The 23,568-nt window shown below is 32.0% G+C and overlaps 1 protein-coding gene across 3 annotated transcripts in view; it reads left to right on the forward strand.

Moving 5' to 3' along the window:
- LOC118184261 (protein phosphatase 1B-like) overlaps positions 1-23,568 on the forward strand; it is a 57,368-nt gene that overhangs the window by 14,783 nt on the left and 19,017 nt on the right. For all 3 annotated transcript variants that reach the window (XM_035353911.2, XM_085823350.1, XM_085823351.1), the window contains exons 3-4: positions 17,094-17,211; positions 21,509-21,623. In XM_035353911.2, coding sequence (XP_035209802.1) covers positions 17,094-17,211; positions 21,509-21,623 — 233 coding nt within the window. The remainder of the gene's footprint in view (positions 1-17,093; positions 17,212-21,508; positions 21,624-23,568) is intronic.

The raw sequence follows: 23,568 nt of genomic DNA on the forward strand, positions 1-23,568 counted from the left end.
AAAGCTTAATATTTATTTTACTTTATTAAACATTTCTTTTCAATGCGAGCATGCGTAAAGCATACATTATGCATAATCGAAATTAGAAAATTGCAACCAGAAAACTATTTGATTTGTATTTGTGATATTTATAATGACGAGGAATTTGATTTAAATCATATCGAAGACAGTACATCGAGATGAAATACTACATTATAAGCCGGATAAAATAAAAACATCTGCCCTGAAGATAAGGATAGTGCTGACAGATCAAGTTCCAGTTTATTGTGCGCCGTAACCTCCCCCCTTCCCTCGCAGAGCAGCGTGAAATTGATAAACAAATTTCGGAATGGTTACAGAAACAAAAGAGCCTTTACTCATTTTTTGCAGCAATTCCACTTTTTGTTTGATGGACATCGAAACATGCTTTCTCTTTGTAGATCCAGCATCGAAAATTCTGTTTGACATAATCGAAAGTTCCAACTTGCTTTTATAAAATTGCTCTTAACAGTCTGTAAAAAATAATAAGCTGGTTCTAATTTAAAGATTAAGGAACAATGCAATCTGCAACATTAACTGAAATAGATAATTAGATAATTTTAGCTTAGCCTATACCGTCCGTTTTACATTAAACGCTCATGCGTAAACGTATTATGTGCATGCACCAACGCAAAGCATGTGCAGAAAGTTTGTAGCTTTAAGGTCCGGATTATGGGTGTCCGAATTAACGACTTTTGACTTTATTGTATGTTTTTTTTTTCAACATTTACCATCTTTCGACTTACTGCAAAATGGATAAATATGTACATTGCAAGATTCAGTTGATGTTCTGGTTAACATTGTGTTTATTAACAGCAAAGTAATATACACTTATTTAATTACATGCTGATTTAAATTTGTGTTAGCTTCAGGTAATACTTCCATATTAGTTGTGTTTATGTGCAGTAGGTGAATTGCAAACATTTTACGTTCACAAAGTGATCAAATTGGATGGAAAAAGGTTTACAGGAGATCAGAAGTATATTAAAAATTGGCATTCTTTCAAATTACATTACAACACATTTTAATCCAGTGATTTTGTTTTTGTCATTTGGCTATTTTCATATACCCTAGAAAGTTCGAAATCTGGACTTGTCAACACTTCGATTCTGGATTTTGGATTTTTCATCTGTCTAAATCAAGTGAGATGACATGTAAATATTATAAACTTAAAATGTGAAATAGTAATTTCTGAAGTAACAAAGCAGATATAATCTTAAAGGAATCAAAAAAAAAATAGTTTGTTTGCTTTATTAAACATGTCTTTCATATAAGTTGTGTAATTTGCTTTTTTTTTGTGTGTGTGTGTGTTAATACTTTCTTTTTAATTCTGCAAGACTCAGTTACAAAGTTACATTCCTCAAGTCCTTACTTGCAGCATTGAGAATTCTCATTAAATTGCCAATCATAATTTTTTTGTTCTTAATAACTTCTCTATCACTTTCTTCAGAATTGGTAGGAATATTTTCTGGGTTTAGAACCTTACTACGGATTTTGCCATCTGTTAGTTGATTAATGATTTGGGTATCGTCATCACAGTGGAAAACTTCTATTATATGATCTTCATTTATTATTCCATTCTCCAATTTCTCTAAAAGTTCCATTAATTGTAAAATTTTGCTCTTTGTTTGCAATATCTGAACACCTTCAAATTTGTGGTTGTCTTCATAAAGCTTTTCTAGCAACCACTATACATTATTGGCAGTGTATCATGAGATTGGCAACTAAAAATGTATTTCGCTAATCTTCCCCTCCCCCAATTTGGTGCAGTCTCCACAGGTTCAAAATTCTGCTGCCACACACCTCTCTGAATTCTAAAAAATTTGTCATTCCTTAATTTAGTTACTTGGTGCTTCACTAAATTCTAAAAATTAGGCCTTCCCTAAATTCTGTCGCCACTGTAGCTTCATCAGCACTGGCACCCATCCTGGGCTTATCTGAGTAACAGATGAGTTATTCTGAATTTAAACAGAACTAAATATAAAATTTCGGCCTATGAATATCATTTACAAATCTATTTTTTGCATATGGAAAGAAATTTCTGTTAAATTTCTCCTGGTCAACACACAGTACTTTGTAGCAGAATTAGAAATGAAATTTGTGATTGTTGTCAAGTATAATGTCAACATGGAAGGTTACCATGTGCTTTGATATTTAATTACTAATACTAAAACAATAATAAAAGTTTATGCAAAGCTGTGTGAATTGTTTCTGAAGTTACAATATGTTTATAGTCATATGATGATGAAAGCAAAATAATAATACAGTCAAAAGTCGTTAATTCAGACACCCATAATTCGGAATGATCTATAATCCGGACCTCAAAGCTACAAACTTTCTGCGTATGCGTCGCATTGACGCATGCGTGTAAGACCTTTACAGCTGCGAATATGCGTGTGCGCAAAATACGTTTACGAATGCACGTTTAATGTATAACGAACCACATAAGCTAAGCTAAAATTATCTAATTTAGTTAATGTTGCAGATTGCGTTGTTCCTTAATCTTCGAATTGGATTCGGCTTATTATTTTTTGCAGACTGTTAGAGCAATTTTATAAAAGTAAGCTTGAACTTTCGATTATGTCAAATAGTATTTCTGATATAGATTTACTAATATGTAAAGGATCTACAAAGCGAAAGTATGTTTAGAAGTCCACAAAAAGTGGAATTGCTGCAAAAAATAGATAAAGGCATATCCTTTGTTTATCTAAACTTTGTTTATCTTTAACGCTGCAGCGCGCAATTAATTGGAAGTTGATCTGTCAGCACTATCCTTATCTTCAGGGCAGATGTTTTTATTTTATTTGGCTTATAATTCCTTACTAAATATAGCATTTCATCTCGATGTCTTTGATATGATTTAAATGAAATTCCTCTTCATTATAATTCGCTTCCGATAGCGAAGAAAGTGACAGAGGTTATTGAAAACGAAAAAGTTTCGATTGACAAATTAGTCGGTATTCTCGACACAGCAATTATAGGACTTGAACAGTGGAACTTTGTAACTGAACAAGAAATTATGTCTGTTTATAGAATTAAAGAGAATGTATTGTCTTATAAAAAACGAAGCAACTTAAACAACTTTCATTGAAAGAAATGTTTAATAAAGTAAACAAATAAATATTAAGCCTTTTTTTTTTTTTTTTTTTTTTTTTTTGTAAATTTTGATACCCTTTAGATCATAATTGTTCTTTATTTCATAAATTATGGTTTCATATTTTTAATTTTATAATTTCTGCATGCCATCTTACCAGATTTAAACTGATGATCTATAATCCGGAATCGCCGAAGTCCCGACGAGTCTGGATTAACGACTTTTGACTGTAATAATAATGATTGACTAGTTTGGCTTCAGTGCTGAATTGAAATTAAGAATCAGGACTCTTCACATTTTATTGTTAAAAAAAAATCAAATTGCAAGCATAAGGCATTTAAAAAAAAAAAAGATGTTGATGTTTTAGAGGTCTGGATATTAGACTGTGCTGTGTTTGTCAGATTTTTTTCCTTTGTGAGCAAAATACTTGTAAGAATTCAGTGAACTTTAGAAATTTTTCTGCCTTCAACATTGCTGATATTTAATAAAAGTGTGAAAATCCACATTGCATGGTAATTGGACAGAGTTTTAGAGATTATTAAACTTAAATTTTTAAAAATTTATTATTGGATTCATATAAAAAAAATTGGTGCTTTTCTTGCACTTTTAGCTTGGAAATAATGCAGTGGGAGTTAAAAATTGTTTTTAAAAGTGTTTTCATTAAAACTTGCATATTATCCCATGAAATTTGACCACCGTCAAACTATGCAAGTTGTTGGAGATTGCACCCTAGTTGCACAAATTATTCTGCATAATTCTGAAGGAAATGAAGCCTTTTGAAGTAGTAAACAACCAGCTTTGTGAAAAGCTTTCTGTCAGTTTTTACTGTTTTGTTAGGCCTTCTGGTTTTGCAAGACACTGTTTAGAATGCTATGAATACAGACTTCCTGTAGATAATTGTTTCAGTTTGTAACTGTTTTATTAGCCATATGCAACTGAGTGTATTGTCTCTGGTAATTGTTTGCAGAGAGGGGGTAGATGGCAAGATCTCCTAACTCTGAAAATAATTCAGTGCTTGTTGTTCTGTAGAAAGAAGATTCCTAATTTTAGTCCCCCCCTTTTTTTTTTTCAAAATGCAAGAAAAATAAACAACAAAAGCAGTTAATTTCTTCACACAAACAAAACATAGCTTATCAAGAATAAATTAAGGTTACATCAAACTAAAGTGTACATGTTGAGTATGTTTTTACATCATCAATTAAAGAGAATGTATTGTCTTATAAAAAACGAAGCAACTTAAACAACTTTCATTGAAAGAAATGTTTAATAAAGTAAACAAATAAATATTAAGCTTTTTTTTTTTTTTTTTTGTAAATTTTGATACCCTTTAGATCATTAGACATAGAGACATCAGGCTTATCTGTAACTGGTGCTAAATTGAACTGCTTGACGATTGTTTCTTTGTTGCTGGAATAGTATGTGAGTAATAAACAAAATCCCCCACCTTTGTTTGGCCATGTTAGGCATTTTTACTAAACTGTCTTTTTTTTAAATCAGACACTTCTTATATCAGCAGATGGTACTACTATGTTGATTTTCTTGCAATTGCATATATAAATATGTAAAAAAAGGGATGATAATATAATACAGCAAGGATGGCAAATTTTTTACATTTACATGCCAATTTTTTGAAAGAAATATTTAATGTGGCCATGGTGTGCCAACATGCTCTGCTCGACATTAAAAATGCAACACTAAGAAGGAGTGGTCAGAAATTTATGCAAACTTTAGAGTAGATGCACGTCACTGAGTTATGCGAATGATGTGTAATGCGCAGCTCTCCGACGAACATGAAGTACGATATAAGGGAAGGAATGTGCAGAATGTATTCGTATCATTATTTCTGCCAGATGAATTATCGAAGAATGTTGGTTTTTGTCCCGGAGAATACGTGTAAAAGGAGTAAATGCCAGGCCGCCATCAACTAAGGCACTTCTAGCAGGTAGACGATTTTACGAGGGGTATGGTTATTGGACTGAAAAGGGCGGGTTGGTCCTTACGTCAAATCGCAGCTGATACCCACATGGATGCAAGCACGGTGCATCGGCTATGGTGAACATGGTTGGAACAAGGAAATGTGGGAAGAAGGAGAGGTGCAGGTGCAGTCAGAGTGATGTCAGCACATGTAGATCGACACATCTGCCGACAAGCTGTGGTGGTTCCGCAAGTCACTTGTACCGTGATTCTGTAGCATGTGCAAGATACCCTGAATGTTCCTGTGTCGACCAGAAATATTTCTCGTCGATTACGGTGTCCGTTAGGAAGACTGCCATTGATCCCACAGCATAAACGCCAACGTTTAGAATGGTGCCGGACTGGAGCGAAGTGGATGACAGAATGGTGAAACGTCGTGTTCTCAGATGAGTCACGCTTCTGTTCATCCAGTGACAGTCGCCGCATACGTTTGTGGCATCGACGTAGAGACATCTAATTCTGCAGTAACTGTGGAACGCCCCACCATGCGACAATGGGGCATAATGGTTCAGGGCACTATTGCCTACGATTCCAAGTACCTTTACTGAAAACTTACACAGGTCGTAGCGGTCCTTACAAGTGCTTATAAGTCCTTATATTTGAAAAAATATAAAGGCCCTTGTAGGTGCTTACTTTTCTTTAAAGCCCTTATTTTTTGTTTTTAGTGCTTATATTTTGCTTTTAGTGCTTTTTTTAATCCTTTTTATAAATGAACGCACATTTTTTCCCCATACCGAAGCCGAAACTAAATAAACAACTTTTCTTCCTTATATGCAATGTCAGATGGTGAATCATACTCCCGGAAAATGCTTTTCCCCTTTCTCTGGATTAACGTAACCTATGGTGCGTGCGAGAGTACAGACAGGTGCACGTCGTTCTATTGGTCAAAGAATTGCGAAAACGGTAGAAAATTCCGATACATTCGGTATTCTTTTCCTCCGAGCGCCGCCTGAGATAACCACTGACCTAACTTTGTTGTAAAAGTCTTACAGTGTTAGTAGTCATCCTGGCAGAAGGGAAAATTTCCTCCGTGTAAGAATATACATATAAATATTACATGGGCATACAAGGCCTGTGAATAAGCATAGATATGTTGATTACAATCATTGTCTTGTACAAGTTACATATGACAGATACATAAAATCATGACAGCTATGTGTACATTTAGACATTATATGAATTCATATTTACAATACTTTTACTGAGATAATCAAAATTAAACTTGTAATTCATTTACACATTGACTGGATTTTCAATATCATTTAAACTGCTTTACAATATTATTTTTATCAAGTACATATAAACTGGATAGTAATATGCTTACATTACAATAGTTTTGCTCTTACAGTCCTGTTATTATTCTACGGGGTGAGCTATTTTCCTAGTGTTGATGTTCAGTTGTTGTAGTATTTTGAATTGCTATTAAAATTATGCTGCGAAGAAACAATTCTCAAGAGAGGGGGAGAATTTCTTAGAATCTTGCTGAGCAAAGCCTGATAACCTCCTCTATTTTAGTTTTCGTCTGCTTGTTGCCGCGGGTATTCTCTGCCCATTGCGGCCAGTATTCACTGCTTGGCATTTTTAAATACAGTTTATTGGTTTGTGGGCAGTTGAAGAGGAAGTGATCTGCATCACCTACCGCACCACATTCACACAAATCTGATGCTCGTATGCCGAATCTCTTAAGGTAATGTGGGAAGGGACCATGGCCAGTGTAGAATTGAGTTTGTGCTCCGCTGTATGTATTAACTGAGCACGTGACTTTTGGAAAGAACTTGTAGGTTCTCCTCCCTGTGCTTTCCCTTTCCCATCTTTTCTGCCATTCTTGAAAAAGGCTATTGAGCGTGGTTTTTTTTAAATAGGACTGCGGAACACTTACTGCGCTTTCCATTCTACTGGAGTCATTGGCAGCCGATTTCGCAAGCAGGTCTGCCGCTTCATTGCCAGTAATACCCACATGAGCTGGAACCCAGATCAGGATAGGTCTGTCATCTGGTGGGATACTTAGAAGAATTTTCTGAATATCTTGCACCAAAGGACTCCTTGTCTTGTGTCCTCGGATGGACTCCAAACTTGAGGCAGAGTCGCTATATATGCTGACCTTTAATCCTAATTGATATTTTGCCAAATTGATGGCTGCTTTTAATGCAAGAAGCTCTGCCTGAAAGACGGTATTTTTGTCTGCCAGTCGTCTTTCCCAAGTTTTAACTATTTCTCCTTCTTGGAGTACACAGTAGGCGCAGCCTGTGCCTTTTTCCGTCTTTGAGCCATCTGTATAAATGGCAAATGCCTTCTCATTTGGCGGCGTGTATTGCATGTATATTGTGTGCGATAAATCAGTATCTGCAGGGTGTCCAAGCATGATCGGCTTGCGCTTCTCATAGTCTGTATGGTAGAATGTCTTTTGCCACAGAGAGACGTTATTTTCTAGGCGCAATGTCCTTACTAATAGTGATTCTCTCTCCACTAGAAGGTCCAGTGGAGGGATACCCGCCAGCACTTGCAGTGCCGCAGTTGGGGATGTTCTATAACCTTTGCATATGATCAAAAGTTGCATTCTTTGTATGGTGAGAAGCTGTCTTCTCATGTGGGCAGTAAGCTTCCTTCCCCATATGGCAGCCCCATATAATATGATCTTTTCTGAGATTGTTCTGTACCAGCTTTTGAGCATAGTGATTGGAGTGCCCCAATGAGGTCCTGATGTTCTAACCATGGAATTACTAATTTGATTTATTTTCTGCTTAAGCTCTTTAATATGCGGTACTCAGGAAAGCCTATTGTTAAACATAATACCTAGATATTTAAGGTCAGTGACCTTTTTTATAGAGACTCCATTTAGCTTAATGTTGGGAATCCTATTTCGCGCTCCATGCTTACATATAAACAGTTGTTTAGTTTTATCTGCTGAGATATTTAATTTGTGCTGATTTGCCCAGCTTGCAAAAGTATTGATTGCGTTTTGTGCCTTTAACCTAATGTCCGTGCTACCAGAAATGACCAATAAAAAGTCGTCTGCGTACGCCTGGATACTCACTCCTTGCTGTTGGTCATAAAGCGCAAAGGCTGTGTTCGCTACAAGATTCCAAAGTGTAGGTCCCAAGCAGGAACCCTGGGGACAGCCTCTTTCCAACTTGACTTTGAGTACATCATTGTCCGTTGTAACCTGTATCCAACGATCCTGCAAGTAGCTGCGTATAAGATTCAGGATTTCCTTTGGGCATTTGATGATGTCTAGGCATTCGACTACATCTGGCCACCACAACGAGTCAAATGCCCCTTTGATGTCCAACGAAATAACCAGTGTGTCCATATTGTTGTCTTTGTTCTGCTCTATGTTGTCTAGCAGTTGTTTTAAGGCATTATCTGTGGACTTTCCTGCGCAGAAGCCATATTGTTTTTCGTTTATAGACTTGTTCCTGCACATGTGGAAATTAAGGCGTTGCAAAATTACTTTTTCTAAAATCTTACTGATTGAAGGCAGTAAGCTTATGGGTTTATAAGATGCCGGGTCTGACGGATCTTTGCCCTGCTTGTGGAAGAGTGCAATTTCGGCTAGTTTCATGCTTCTAGGGAAGTGACCGAGTCGCCAGCAGGCTCTGCATAATTTTGGAAACAAACCTGGGAATTCTTTGTGAATTTCTTTAACAATGATATTATCTATACCATCGGGACCTGGTGCTTTTTTGTCTGTTAAGACTTTGATGATATTATGAACTTCGTGGTCTGTAGGAAGAGTAATATCTCTGTTGCTGCTTTTCCAGCTTTTCCTATTAAACTTCTGCCTTATTTCTCTGTGAGTTACTAAATCAAATTACATCTGGTCTTTAACAAAGATTGTTTCTAGGATAGTGTTTAGAGCTTCTGTTTTGCTTTTTGCATCTTGTTTTACTTTAGCGGTTCTTTTCCTCCCACCCAAATACTACACACGTTTGAATTTCTATCAAGATTTTAATAATTTGCATTCTCGTTCCGCGTGGTCAGTTCATATTCGTGTTTATTATGATCGTTATGCTTATATTATGAGTATATGCATGAATATTTATAATAATATAGTTGCAGTAACTGCTGAAGTATAGATAATCTTCCAAAAATGGGTGTGTTTTTACACAGATTAGCTTTCTGAGGAATAATATTCAGAATGGCTTAAATAAAAGGAAAGTAATCGAATAGTCAAAATAATTTTTTTTTTTCCTTTTTTTCCCAATACATTATACAGTACGGAGGTTGGGAGGTTCTCCCCTTTCGCCGCAAAATCTCTAATATTGAAGCAGCAGACTTTTTTTTGGTCACTGTAAAATCTGGATTGAATAGGACTAAATGTTTTTGCGGTCCCCAACCCAAGCGAAGATTGATTCTATTCCGGAAATTTAATGCAGTCTGTTGAAAATTATAATCAGAAACACCCCACATTATTAAGTCTCTTTTTCTTTATTTAGTTCTTTATTGTCCGAATACCGGGAGCTGTTGATTCCGATTGCGTAATTTCACATGTGGAAGAATTACGCCACACGTATCGCGCAATAACGTTTGTGGTTTTTTGCAGAGATAATTAATTTTGATGTTCAGTCTGAGATTTGTTTATGAACACTTAAAAGAGTTTTACTGTGCTTTCTAAGCAGAATATTTCTGAGTTCTGTTGGTCTGTTTTTATATGATGCACATATTGAAATGTCAAAATCATTTATTTAGCCAAGAAATCTAAAGAACGGCTACAATCTCCCCCACTCCTCTTTTTCCTGTTGCTATCCGGAATATTCGGCAATTTCCGAATATGCAGGTTAGTTAAGCTTTTACTGTTAAAGGATGACTACATGAAGCAATTTCCCATCTTCTGATTTCAGAAATGTGCCTCTTTTTTACTTAAATTACTTTGCTTGGAATATATGTTTAAGGGAAAACTGTTATGCAATGAAAATTTAGAAAATGTCAGAATTTTGATTTAAGTTAAATTATTTAAATATTAATATGAGTGGAAAAATAAATTGTATTTATTATTAGGTGCAATTAATATGGCTTATTATTTTCTATATTTTGAACTGAAATTTCATCATTAAATCTTGTAATATAGTTTAGTTCTGCATAGTTTTTTTTTCTCTCGTTGTAAACTAATTCTGTAAATTGAACTCTCATTTAAAATTAAAAAAAAAAAAAAAAGAGTTAATTGTTTTCCATGGTTGAGGTAATGCTCATTCTCTTAATAAATATTGCATTGCTGATATTTTAAATTACAAGTCTTTTTTTTTTTTTTTTTTTTTGTTATTTGTTTACACTTTATGCCAGTTTTAGGATTCTGTCTTTTACTGTGTTTATAGCTAAAGAAGTACCTTTCATGCACAGAATTATTTTATCTTTATTTTAAAAATAACGAGATGCATGTTAGCTAAACTTTCTTCAAAAATTCTCCCTCGTCAAAAGATTTGCGGTATTCGTATGACAGCACAGCCCTTCCTAATATTTTTTATTTTTATAAATGTAAACCTTTTTTTTCCCTGTCTGTAATCGGATGTGCAATGAATTCATTTTGTTCTGGTGTGCTTTTTTGACAGTGATTTGTGATTTGTTACGTAATGCCATTTTACAGAAAATGTTCTACATGCCTCTGCTCCAGAACATAGAATGCACACCGTTTTATCGCTTTTATTAATCATGCCATATTTCTTAGACCATTAAGTTCGAGATTCTCAATTATATTTACGCTGCTTTTTTTTTAAAATCAAACTAGTCATGTTGAATAATGCTTAAAGCTGTAAATATAACTTGTGCAAACTTAAGCAAGCAGTTGTGTTAAGGAAAGTAGTTTAAACATGATAAAAGTGATGCATAATTACAGCAGATATAAGCACATACCTAACAAAAACAAACAAGTGAATAGCTAGCTTCTCATCCTGCTCGCACGTTCTTATTCTCATTCGGACAAATGGGCAGGGCTAGCTATGATCACTGATTTCAAGGGAAGTAGTTTTGAGGACTGTGCCGATGGTAAGTATTTAAATTCCTCAAATAGTGCAATGTCCAAATGTTTTGTTGGGTGCCACTGATTCGCCATCCCAGCACTACAGTATTTAATGCTGTCATCAACTTGTTGCTCTATTTTAGTATCATGAATTATTGCATATCAGAATTGCCAAAACACTTTTTACATGGGAAGCTTAAGCCAAAATACTTTATTTTGTGGAAAAATTCATTTTGCCATTCTAAAAAGTCTTGATTTTGAAGTGGAGCTGATATTCAAAGATAGCATGATACAACTCCATTTAGGAAACCAGACAGAACCACAGCCAAAATATATGCTCAGATTATTTAAGCACAAATGCCCATGTAATAACAAACTCCATAAATTTAGAACAAAAAATATTTTTCAGTTAACATTTTTAAGTTGCCATTGAAATACTTGTTTAATTTTAATAAAATTCTTAATAACATTGTGGATCTACCACTTTGGGTATTGTCCAAGGATGAAAAATCTGCAATAGAATTTTTAACATTGTGTTGAAAAGTATGCTCAAAGAACCATGAGATGAAATTGTGCTTTATGGATAACTTATCAATGAACTGGCACTGCAGGAAAAAATCACGTTATGAGAAGAAAACATTAAGAATACAAAATTGGTTTGAACAATAAAAAATTCCCTTCCTTACAGCTGTGAGATTTATCTGTTTTGGTGTTGAATTTTGTGAACTCAGCTAAAGATGAAACACAGCACAGTTGTAGACTGTGACATTTACATGTGTGAGATGCGTGCCACAGCTTTGATTACTCAGCCTATGTTGAAAATCAGCAGATATGGTAATTTTATTGAAGTAGACAAAAGCCAAACAATGTGTGCTCTTTTGCTTGGGTGCGTTTTTGATGGATTGTGCAGGGAATTAGTTGTTCTTTTTTAATCACTATTCCAGATCAATTGGCAACATTTTTGCAGAAGAAATAGAGAAAAATATTGCAGAAGGAAATATAATGTTTACTGATTGGTGGAAAACATATAAGTCAGATAAATTGTGAGGTATCAGCTTTGAACATTTTACAGTCAAAGACAAATATAATTTGTGAACTCCAAAAGTAGGTATTTCTCAGGAACAACAGAGCAGCTGTGTGACAATGCTAAATGATATAACAAACACCATTGAGGTGCTGCACGGCAGCACATCAGTTCCTATTTGTCCTAATTTATGTAAAAAAAAAAAAATTCAGTGCGATGCTGAAAGATTAAAAAAATGTTTTCCTCTTATTTAGTTGTAATTATGCAGGGTTCGTACAGTCCTTAAGAGTCCTTAAATGTCCTTAGATTTTTTAAATCAATTAAAAAAAATTATTGGTCATTGGTCCTTAAAAGTCCTTAATTTTGGCCAAAATCAGCAGAAGGTCCTTAATTTTAATCATCTGAAATTTCTGTCTGGTTTTACGACTGCCATTTTGAGTGTGAATTAGCATTTTGGAGGAATATTTTTGGCGATTCACTGACGTATATGGTTATCTTTTGAATGTGTTCATGGGTTATAATTTGTTTCTATTTCTAGTATAAATGATGGGATACTCGAATATCTAAGCAAGAAGTAAAACATAAGCATTTCGAAATTCATTTTATCTAATAAAGAGCTCTTAAACACCTTTTCGCTTTTCGGGATGTGAATTCTTTTATTGAACGGTTCAAAATTTGGCAACTCATCAACAGTTTGGTGATTTTAAGATCAGTTTCTATAGAAAATTTTTAATTCCGAGATCTGAGAATTTTTTGATGATTTTTTTTTTTTTTTTTTTTAAGTTCTGCTTCTAATGCCTGGTCTAAATTCTGCCACATCAGCTCTGTAACCGGCCTTTACCATATATATTTCATATTTCTTCTGAATGTTCATATTACTAAAAAAATAAAATTAGCCATTTTTTCTGTACATTCTAAATGCATTTAATGTTTTTTAGAATAACAGAAATCCTTAATTAAATCCAAAAATTCTGAAATGAAAAGGAAACGTGTTAAAGAAAGAAACTGAATACATAAAGAAAATTATTGTTAAAAGATATGTGCAGTTATTATTATGTAAATTACTCAATTGTTTATGATTACTATAATGTCCCATTTCTCTTTCCTCGTATGATAGAGTTACTGAGCCAGATTAAATTAAAATTAAATTGTATAATCTTTTACCACTAGTCCACATTTTTAGTTTGAATTTGACTGATCTTGTTTAATTATGTCACCGTGAGCTGTAATTGATTTTGTTAGCATCAGAACATGCCTTTATGTTCTAAGTTCTTTTTAAATAAGAAATTTATTTAAACCTTTGTCTGATATTATAGTTTTTTTCAGACATAGTGATAACATGCTTCACGTCTGTCGGAGGTTTTGGACTATTTAACTTTTATCAGGTTAAGTAAGCCCTCATAGATACATTATAAAGAGGTTGACAGGTTAGGAGATAAAGCGCGCAGAAACTAGTGAGAGCTATTGAGACAAATCTCTAATTGTTAGAAAAATGCTTAAAGATAAGGAAATCGATATAAACTAGCCAAAATGTCTGGGAAGGCTTCAAATTAAAATGATTGATAAATATTTTGTTGAGTGTTGTTGTTACAAAACATTTACAAAACATAAATGTTGTGTAGCTTTTAATGTGTAATTATCCTAATATCGTTTAAGAATCAATGCCATAAATCACATGTATTTTAAACTGTGAAATTTCATTAGATTTTGAATTTAATAGGGCTTTTTTAACAAATATTGTTAAAAAAAATAAAATTTAATAGTGGCCATGCAAATCCATAATGACTAAGGTTATCAAACTATTTAATTTAATTATTTATAACTAAACTGCTTACCATTAAAAATTATATCTACATATTAAAGTGAGTGCCTTTCATTAATACTCACTGTGTTTACAAGATAAACTACAAAAATGTAAAAGTTCATGTAAAACTTATTCTTAGCATATACTTAGACTTAAAAGACTTAAAATAATACAAAACAACTTATCACCTCTGGTGCTTTAATGGCTTATTGAAACCTTAAAGTATATTACCTGAGTTAAAACCCCTGGAACTCTTCACGAAGCTATGACACTAACTGCATCAAACAGATCCTGACAAACTTTCAACACTTGCCAACTGTGCCTACATCAGGCATTTCAGGTTTTTCCTAATCAGTAGGTCTCTCTCTAGACAAACAGCAGCGGTGACAACATTTAGTCTTTTGTTATGAATCATGCTGATTATGATCTAACTTCTCATTTTAACCTATCCTGTTTGACATAAAAATCTACCTGTTGTTTACTAAACCTCTAGAGTGTAGACTGACCAAGTATGTGAAAAAATGAGACCCCCCCCCAAAAAAAAAAACCATTAAGCCAACTGTTAGTAAAATGTAAATGTCACTTATCTTCTTTCAAATATGTCCAACTATTATACGTGTAAAATATTTAATGCTACTTGATAAATTGCATGAAGTTAATTTTATTCTCAAACTTATTAATAATTAAGTTAATTCATGTTTAGTAATAATGCATACTACTTAAGGATCTATTTTATTTTTAGGATGGTTTTACAAAAGTGAAATTCAGACATAGATAATATTTTTAATTGATTTTATTCAGTTCCCATTTGCTTATATGTCCTTAATTTTTTTCATTAATGGTCCTTAAGAGTACTTAATTTTCGTGTGCAGAAATGTGTATGAACCCTGTTATGTTTTGCCCTTTTTAATACGTTGTAATAAAAAAAAAACTATATGAAATTAACCCTTTAACTAAAGCAACTTAAAAAAAGCTCTTAAATATTTCAGTGTTATTTTTCTTTTCCTGGCATAATTATTTTTGGCATCCTTAATGTCAAGAATAGCTTGGCAATTTTTGTGGTCCTGATAAAGGAATCATACTGATTGCATTTGTAAGTTCAAATTTTGTTGTCATGCTGGGTGTAATAACATGGATGATATCAGTATGTTAATTATTTCCATTCAATTTTAATGTCTCATATAAAATTTTTAACTAATTCTATTTTAATAGTGCTAAAATGATTGCTGATTTTATTCATTTCAATGATGGTAGGAACTCGTCTCATATAGATATATAATAAACCATTTGTTACAAGATCATTATACTTTTGTAATTGTGAAAAGTTGTAATAGAATTAAATGCAGTTTTAGCTAACCTCCTATATGTCTTGTCTAGGTATGTATATAATAGTTCATTTCATTTTTGAGAGTGTTAATTATGCCATGGGGACAATTCCGTAGCCGCTGAATGTGTGTATATTCTCATCTTCTGGATATTAAAAACAAAGCGGTATACTGCTGTCCTTATAGTTTTGATTCTTTTCAGCAATGTATGTGTGGGCAAGTTTCATTAGGATATATTATTGGACAGTATTATTGTATTGACTTTAGCTCCATACATTTTTAATATTTTATTACCAAATCAATTTTGCTGTTTTAGTTGCACTCTAATTCCAGAATTTGCATACTATAAGCTCGTACATAAATTTTATGATTGCTTTAAATATTCTTATTTCTTCTTTAGATTTATCACCCCCCCCCCCCCCGAAAAAAAAAGAAAAGTCTGGAAAATCCGATCTTTGAAATCTAAAGGTTGTCTAGGTTAAATGCTACGATATAATATTCCTTGTTGTGTTTAATATTTGATGGAATTGTTTAGTGCTGATCTTTCTATTCAAACACTTCTGCCTCTGTATTTTTCAAGCAGCTGTTTCAAAATGCTAGAGACTTCTACATTGGTGATAATCGACTCTAATACATTGCTTAATCTTCATTTTCTTTTTTTAATGTTGTTTATTTTATGCAGAATCATCTATTCCTTGTGTACTGCCTCAGGGAGGTAGTTTTCTCTTATTTTTTATTTCATTAATTTTTATTTTAAGTTTCAAAAAGTAGTTACGTTGATGCACTCTCTTCAGTTTGCTTTAGGATTGCATGATAGTTTCCGATTGAAATCCCATTTCCTTTTGTTATGCATTCAGTTGATTCCAAGGTTGTTACCACAGTTTCTGGCATGTTTTCAAGATTCTATTTTGAAATGATGGCTACTGAATTATGTTCATTATCATCATGTTTGGTCTTTGAATCTCTTAAAACTCTTGAACTTTAAATTGAAGAAGTATATTCTCCTTATAAACCTACCATGTCATTTCTAAGGTGTCATTCTTAAAGATTCATCAAAATGCTGACAAAATTAAATATTGACTCATTTCTGAGATTGCATGTCCCTTCATTTCAATATGTAAATTCAAAGTATATTTTTCTGGCATTTAAATCTCTGTGCATATTATATGATCATATGCTAGATAATTCAATGTTTGTACTAAAGGGAATATAACATTACACATGCAAGAATTCATAGACAGAGTTTCAGTTTCATTTAAATTTAGTCTTATTGAAAATGACGTATCAAAATTATATTGTTTCTAATTTATTCCAGTATGAATTAAATATATTAATACTTTTATTTGCAGCTTTGGCAAGACTCTCTGACATTTATATGCCTGGTGTGATTGAATTAGGCTTGAAAGCTTGTTCTGATTCATGCCACAATTTTTGGGAGGGGGATAATTTGTAGTTTTTAGATCTGTTGCTTATTTAGAGCATTTCATGGATATTTAAGCTATAGTCAAAGCCTTGCCTGTTAATTTTTAGTTAATGTTGTTAATATTTATCAGTGTATTTATTATCAATGAATTCAGTGGGACATTTTACAGATCTTCGATTTCAAGCCAATCATTTAAAATTTTTTATTGAAATCGAAAAATAACTTCATTATTATTGGTATAAACTCAAAATTATCCTAGCATTGTTTTTTAAAATTTTATTCATAAATTTTCGTACAAAGAATTTTAGGAAAAAGTACTTAAAATGTTAAATAAATTATAAATAATATTTTCTAAAGAAAGATAGGGTTCTTATAAGATAAAAAATATTTATTTTTACTGATGTCTTTAAATAATTTTCCCCTGTATTTAAATTATATATTTTTTTGCATTTCAAGTAACTTTGAAATCTGTTTTTAGGGAAGTAAAGATAATATGAGCATTGTACTTGTTGCTCTCCCAGGAGCTCCAAAATTATCTGAAGAGATTATTCAACGAGATAAAGACATTAACAAAATTTTAGAAAAGCGAACGAGAGGTATAAAATGGACTTTGTTTTATTATTGTAGGCTGTTGTGATCAGCCATACTTTTTATTTGAATCACTTTCTGTTGTTTGTTTCTGAATGAAGCCAATAAAGTATAAATTTGTTTTTGTATTACATGTTGAGTAAAATGTTTATATAGATTGACTTAAAATATTATTGATTTATTGTATTTTAAAACAAATTTTACAATTATATTTAATATTTTCTGTAGCTTTCATGACAATAACAGTAATAAATTTACATTTTTATGATATGGCACAAAGGGGGTTATCACATTACCAGTTAACTGAAAATAAACATACAGATAGATAAAAATCAAATTTTTAAAATAATTTCAAACATATTAAGTTTAATGAATGAATTAAGATGAAAAAAATCATAGATTGAAATTGGTAAAATAGTAAAATCTGTGGGATTGGTTGAGTTAAAAATAAGCATTTTTGAAATGAAAATGTTTGTCGAACTTCAAAGATTTTCAGTGATCTTATTCAGTTTATCATCTTTTCGCTGTAGTTTTATTCGCACTTGGTTTTAATTTGTTTCATTTTCCTATGTAAGCAATTTTCTAATTAGTTTTTTTTTCTTGGCTCCTTTTTTGTAGTTCTTTTCAAATATTTCCTGAAAAAAAGTTTTCTGTGCACATGTAAAACCAGCTAGTTTATTTCTTTTTATTCAAGTATTTTTCTCTTTAAAATTTGTTTCTTGTAAACTTTCTTTGTATTAGAATAGAAGAGAAACACGCTAGTGTGACAATCAAAATCGCAATAACAATCTTGTATTTAGCGTACATATATTAAAACAATCAATTTCGAGGACCTTTAGCTGCTCTCGAAATCGATTGTTTTAATATATGTACGCTAAATACAAGGTTTTTGTTGCGATTTTGATTTTCTTTGTATTTCACTTGTGTGCAGTCATGTGCTATTTCAACTTAAAAATTCTGTCTACTGTGTCTTTTGCATCCTGTTTAAATGAACCATAGGTCACAGCTTGTATAATAAAGGCTATTGTAAAGGCCTAATTATTATTTTCATAACAATGTAATAATACAATACCATAACTGTAATACGTATTTGTACTGTGTGAAAGAAGCATTTATCTCAGTTCTAGTATTTGAATATTATGCAGAGAAATTAACTATCATCTGAAAATGAGATCATTATTAAATTGTTGGGAATGATTATGCTTTTGTAGACAGTGAATCAAACGTTTATATGCATTTCAGATCAATGAAAATGAAATAAAAATATTCCAGTTTGATAAAATAAAACTTCTGCTAGACTATGCTTTCTCTGTTTTTTTTCTCGTTTTGTTAATCTGATGAGCATCTAAAAGGACTAGGCTTTAATTTCGTTTGATTTTAGGCGCAAAAAAGATTTTAAAACCTGTATTCTTTCTTGTATATATAGCTCTCCATCTTGTCTTCTCATTAAATAAATTTAATGGTCTTAATAAAAATGTTGATAATTTCATTCACAATAAAGGTCCACAGTATTTTTGAACATCTGGGAACTTTTCTGCAGTGTTTTCAAACAGTCAGACTGAAAGATTAAATGGCATTTTGAGTTTCCCTTCCAACATATTTTTTTTTAACATAAATTGGGTGAGAATAGTTTACCACAGACATCATTTTTTTATTGCCATGATAGGCAAAAGAATAGCATCGTCATGTTTAAAAAATATCGGTCACTTAATTACATATCACTAGTTGATATTTTCACCAATATTCAGACTTGTTAGTAATGCATAATATTGGCCCAAATGTTTTCTTCCATGATATAAGTTGGCTAAATTTGGAAAGATATTTTTTGCAATAGTTTTAAAATATGTATGTTACAATTGTTTAGTTTAAAAAGAAAACTACCAAAAGAACACAGAGAACTGTATTGTATAGAAAACAAAGAACCATAAAATCGTATTCATTTGAGAAATTAATTCTTTCTAAGGCATATAGTTTCTTTTTCACTAGGTTGTTTTCTAAGTGGGTGTAAATCAGAATATAATGACACATTTGACTATGTAAACTTTGTTAACTAAAGCAACTTCATCATTTTTTGTAACTGTAAGATAAATTTTACTCAGATTTTGGTACAGTTAATTAAGGCTCAAAGCTTAATATAAGTTTTTGAAATAAATTTGAAAACTCGATTTTTTTTTTTTTTTTTTTATGTAAAACTTTTCTCTTTCTTTAATATATTTTAGCGCATTATTTAGATTTTATCATTTACTGTTTACCAAATATCACTATTTTTGAATAAATTAAAAAAATTCTCACCTCTTATTTGTGGGGGATATAAGTAACTAATATGCTGTGATTCTGAATTAAGCAAATAATTTTATTAATCTGTTAATTAAAATTACTGTATATTTTAATTATTGTAATTTAAATTTATTAGTTATCACAGAGCTTGTGATATATTTATAATAATTCTTTTTATTCTCTATATTTTTAATATTACGTTGTTACATGTGACTTTATTGGAAAGATCAATCCAAACATAAAACAGCTCAAGTATCACACAAGAACAATGATAAATAATAAAAAAAGGACAAACATTTATAAAGTAAGATTTAGAATAAATGAACATGGGAACAAAAGTAAAAAGTTAAAAATTTAAACAACGAGGAAAAGAACTTAAGAGATGCAATCTTTACAAGGAGTTCATGAAAGCTCTGACATTCCAATATAGTTTACTTATCTCAACACGTTTCTGAGACTTTACCTAGTTCTGGGCATATAAGAAGATGCTCTGCATTCATGATGCCCGAATTGCAAATTTGGCATATACTAGATGGAATGATGCCAATTTTATTAAGATATGCCATGCAATCGGGACCTGTTTATAGGCTGAAGTTTGCCACAGTCTCTTTACAGGATTTTCGACAAAACTTTTTCCATGGGCCTTGAATGTTAGCCCAGGATTTGCCTGTTGATTCTGCTGCCTGGTCAGATTTAAGAATATGCATTAATTTCTCAAAAATATGCTTTTTAAGTGACTGGGGAAGGGGTTTGCTGTCTTGTGGCGCAAGTGTTCCTTACTTGGCTAGTGAGTCTGCTTTTTCATTACCGTTGATACTTACATGTTAAGGGATCCATTGAAAAACAATTGTTTTATTGTGTTCATAAAGAAAGTTCAAGGTGGGTATCTGTGTCATGATTTATGAGTACAGTCTAGATGGCTGCTTTGGAATCGACTAGAATAACTGCTTTAGAGAAACAATCGAGCTTTATCTTGTTTTGCATGGAATATTGAGAGAAACAAGCAAATTTAATGGTCCCCCTCCCCAAGAAAAAGGTATCACTCACCAAAAGATGCCAAACAATATTATTTAATGCATAAAAGCACAAAAACCTTCTACATCTGACTGAGTAAAAATAATACCATTAATGTCATACTTTTTACCATATTTTTTTCTCCCTCTCTCTACTAATTTTACTGATAGAAAATTAGGAAGGGGTAAAGTACGCAATGTATAATATTTCTGGGAGACAGCTTAGATGATGAACATTGCACATTAAAAAGTGCATATATAGACACACTAATTTTATTTATATTATGTGTTTCAAAAGTCTATTTCAATAATATTCTTTTAGTGCTTGCGTAAAATTCTGTCAAGTGATTTTACATGCAAAATTGCAGATGTTTCTGCTCTGCAAAATGTATCATATTCTGACATAAGCCTTTTTGAATAGATTAACAGTTTTACTTTATTTAATTTTGAAAGACCACAGTGACTGTTTTTACTAATCTGGTATGATTATCCAAGGCAGGTTGGTATCATATTGGCTTAAAAGTTATATAATATTGCCCCCCCCCAATAAAAAAGAGAGAGAGAGCTAATGTTCATAAAAAAGTGCATGGATCATTAAAATAAAGTTTGATGTAAAACTCTTTCAAGGCGTTGTATAAGCAACTTTTTAAGTTTTATGCTTATTCTTAAATGAAGTAGATTGTGTGTTAAATCATTACCAAAAGATAATTGTATATTGAGAAGATATGAAATTCAAATTTGTTAATACCTGTAAATCTGTTTCTACATTTAGAATTAGAAGTGTTAATAGTGAAAGAATGTGTTTCTGTCATGTCTGTATGTTATGTCTGTGAAGATTCATTATTGCAAAATTATAATTTTATGTGAAACAATCAACTTTTTAATACTAAATCAAAGAGCAATAATCAATATTAAATTAAGGGTCATTTATGTAGTTTTAAAATGAAAATTATTTTAGCGATCTGTTTGTTATGTGTATGTAATTTAACTTCATATTATTTTTCTTTTCTTCTAGAGATAATCTCTAGTTCTGGAGATGTAGAAATGGGTGAAATAATTCGAATTTTAGCAGATGATGAAAATATCCGTAATACTCTTGCGTTTTTACCTATAGGAGCTCTATTTTTTAAGTAAGATGGTTTAATATTTATAGTGACATTTTTCACATTCTTCTTTATATGTTACGAAAATCTTATGCTAGATTGTTTAATTAATCAGGAATTTTCTTCAAGCAAATTTATTTTACGCATTTACTATACATTATAATTTAGAAGCAGGGTTAAGATTTAAAAACAAGCTTTTTAACAAATTTAAGAACTGTTAAACACACAGGGCCTTTTGTTTAATTTTGCAGACTTTATTTACTTAAACTCGCTGTGTAATACATAATCTGAATTTTTTTTTTTTTTCTTTTTCTTGTATTTAGCAATTCATTTAATTATGCAATTACAGTATCATTTTGCAAATGGAGTTTCAGGAATGCTGCTGTGAGGTAAAATTAAGTATGCGGTTAAAGAAAAGAAAAATACAGTTAAAGGTTACTATTTTAGATATGTATATATTTAGTGCATTGGTCTCAGACTCAAATTGCATGTAGCCCAAATTCATGATCTAAAAGCACTTGATGGGCCTTATTTTTTTAAATAGAATAATTTTTTAAACTAAATTTCAAATTTTACTTGCTAAATATTTATCAAAAATTGCATAATGCGATATTACTAAATAATGCAAAAGAAAAAATACAAATTTATATTTATTTTCTATTTAAAATATAAGGATTTATACCTGAAAGAAATGTTTGTTCAGAAACAGCATTCAAAAGCTATGTGCAAGTCCAAATGTAAGTATTGATATAAGGTAGATCTAATAAAAAGCACAAATAAATAGGCCATGCATTGATTTGGTTTTGTCTATATAGCAACATGACTCCAGAAATTGTATATATAATAATTTATTAATATAAGAAAAGTATACATTAGAAGTAGGAACTCTATTTAAAAAAAGGGGGAATACCAGAATACTGAACCGTTATCAGCTGTTAGCTGGCCATCTAAATTTATTGATTGTGCAAGGAGTTCTTTCACTATACCTGTCACACTGCCTGGTGGCAAAATACAGTGACAGAAATAAAGTCCAAACTTATTCATTTTATTTCTTCCATTCAACAGCAGTCAAATATAAATTATTCAGTGTCCATATCTCAGTACCTCTAACACTATAAGCAACAAATACATGATTGAAAGGGATTCATGAGCCATGTAAAATTGCTTTGGTGGCCAATTGCAGCTCTCAGGCCACCATTTTGAGACCACTTATCTTGTGGACAATATGATATTTACATCAGTTAGCGTATACTGTGCTGTATGTATGTTAAGCTGCCTCTGTAATTGCAATGCCTGTTATATTAACTTTAAACTACTATACTTATCCTCTGTAAATGCACATATCAGTGCATCAAGAGCTGTAATTGATTTGGATTTTACTAGGTAAGGTAAACTTTTGGAATTGGCACCATACTAGCTGCAGTTTTTCTTGAAAAAAAGAGAAGTTGTTTGTAATGCTTTCAACAGGATCAGTTCAAAGAACTATGTACATACAAGTCCGTAATCCGAACGTCCATTATCCAGAATGATCTAAAATCTGGACCTGAAAACCACCAATAAGGTGTTCTCGTAGGCTTTACGCATTTGTTCCCACCCCTCTGCGCATAATAAAACATCTGGAGAGTCCTGACTCTTAATTTCACTTCGACACTAAATAAAATACCTTGTTATTGAAGAAACAATCATTTTAGCATAAATTTGTATGATCTGTAATTTGGCTCTGTTGCTATGTATCTGTTTGGCCCACATCTCAAACAAAAACTTTCCACATAGATACATCATTGATTTGACGCCAGCATGGTGAATTATTATTTATTATACTTTCCTTTCATCGCCGCATGTTTATCAACACATGACAACTTGAGTAATGACTAATGTAGCGATGCCTAAACAATTTTTTTAATGTTAGTAATTTAATAACAAAGGAGTATGGTAACTTTTATGTTGACATTACGCTTGGCGATGATTACAG

The sequence above is a fragment of the Stegodyphus dumicola genome, chromosome 9, assembly GCF_044657685.1.
Source record: "Stegodyphus dumicola isolate Sdum_Otavi_A_Nest chromosome 9, ASM4465768v1".
NCBI lineage: Eukaryota > Metazoa > Arthropoda > Arachnida > Araneae > Eresidae > Stegodyphus > Stegodyphus dumicola.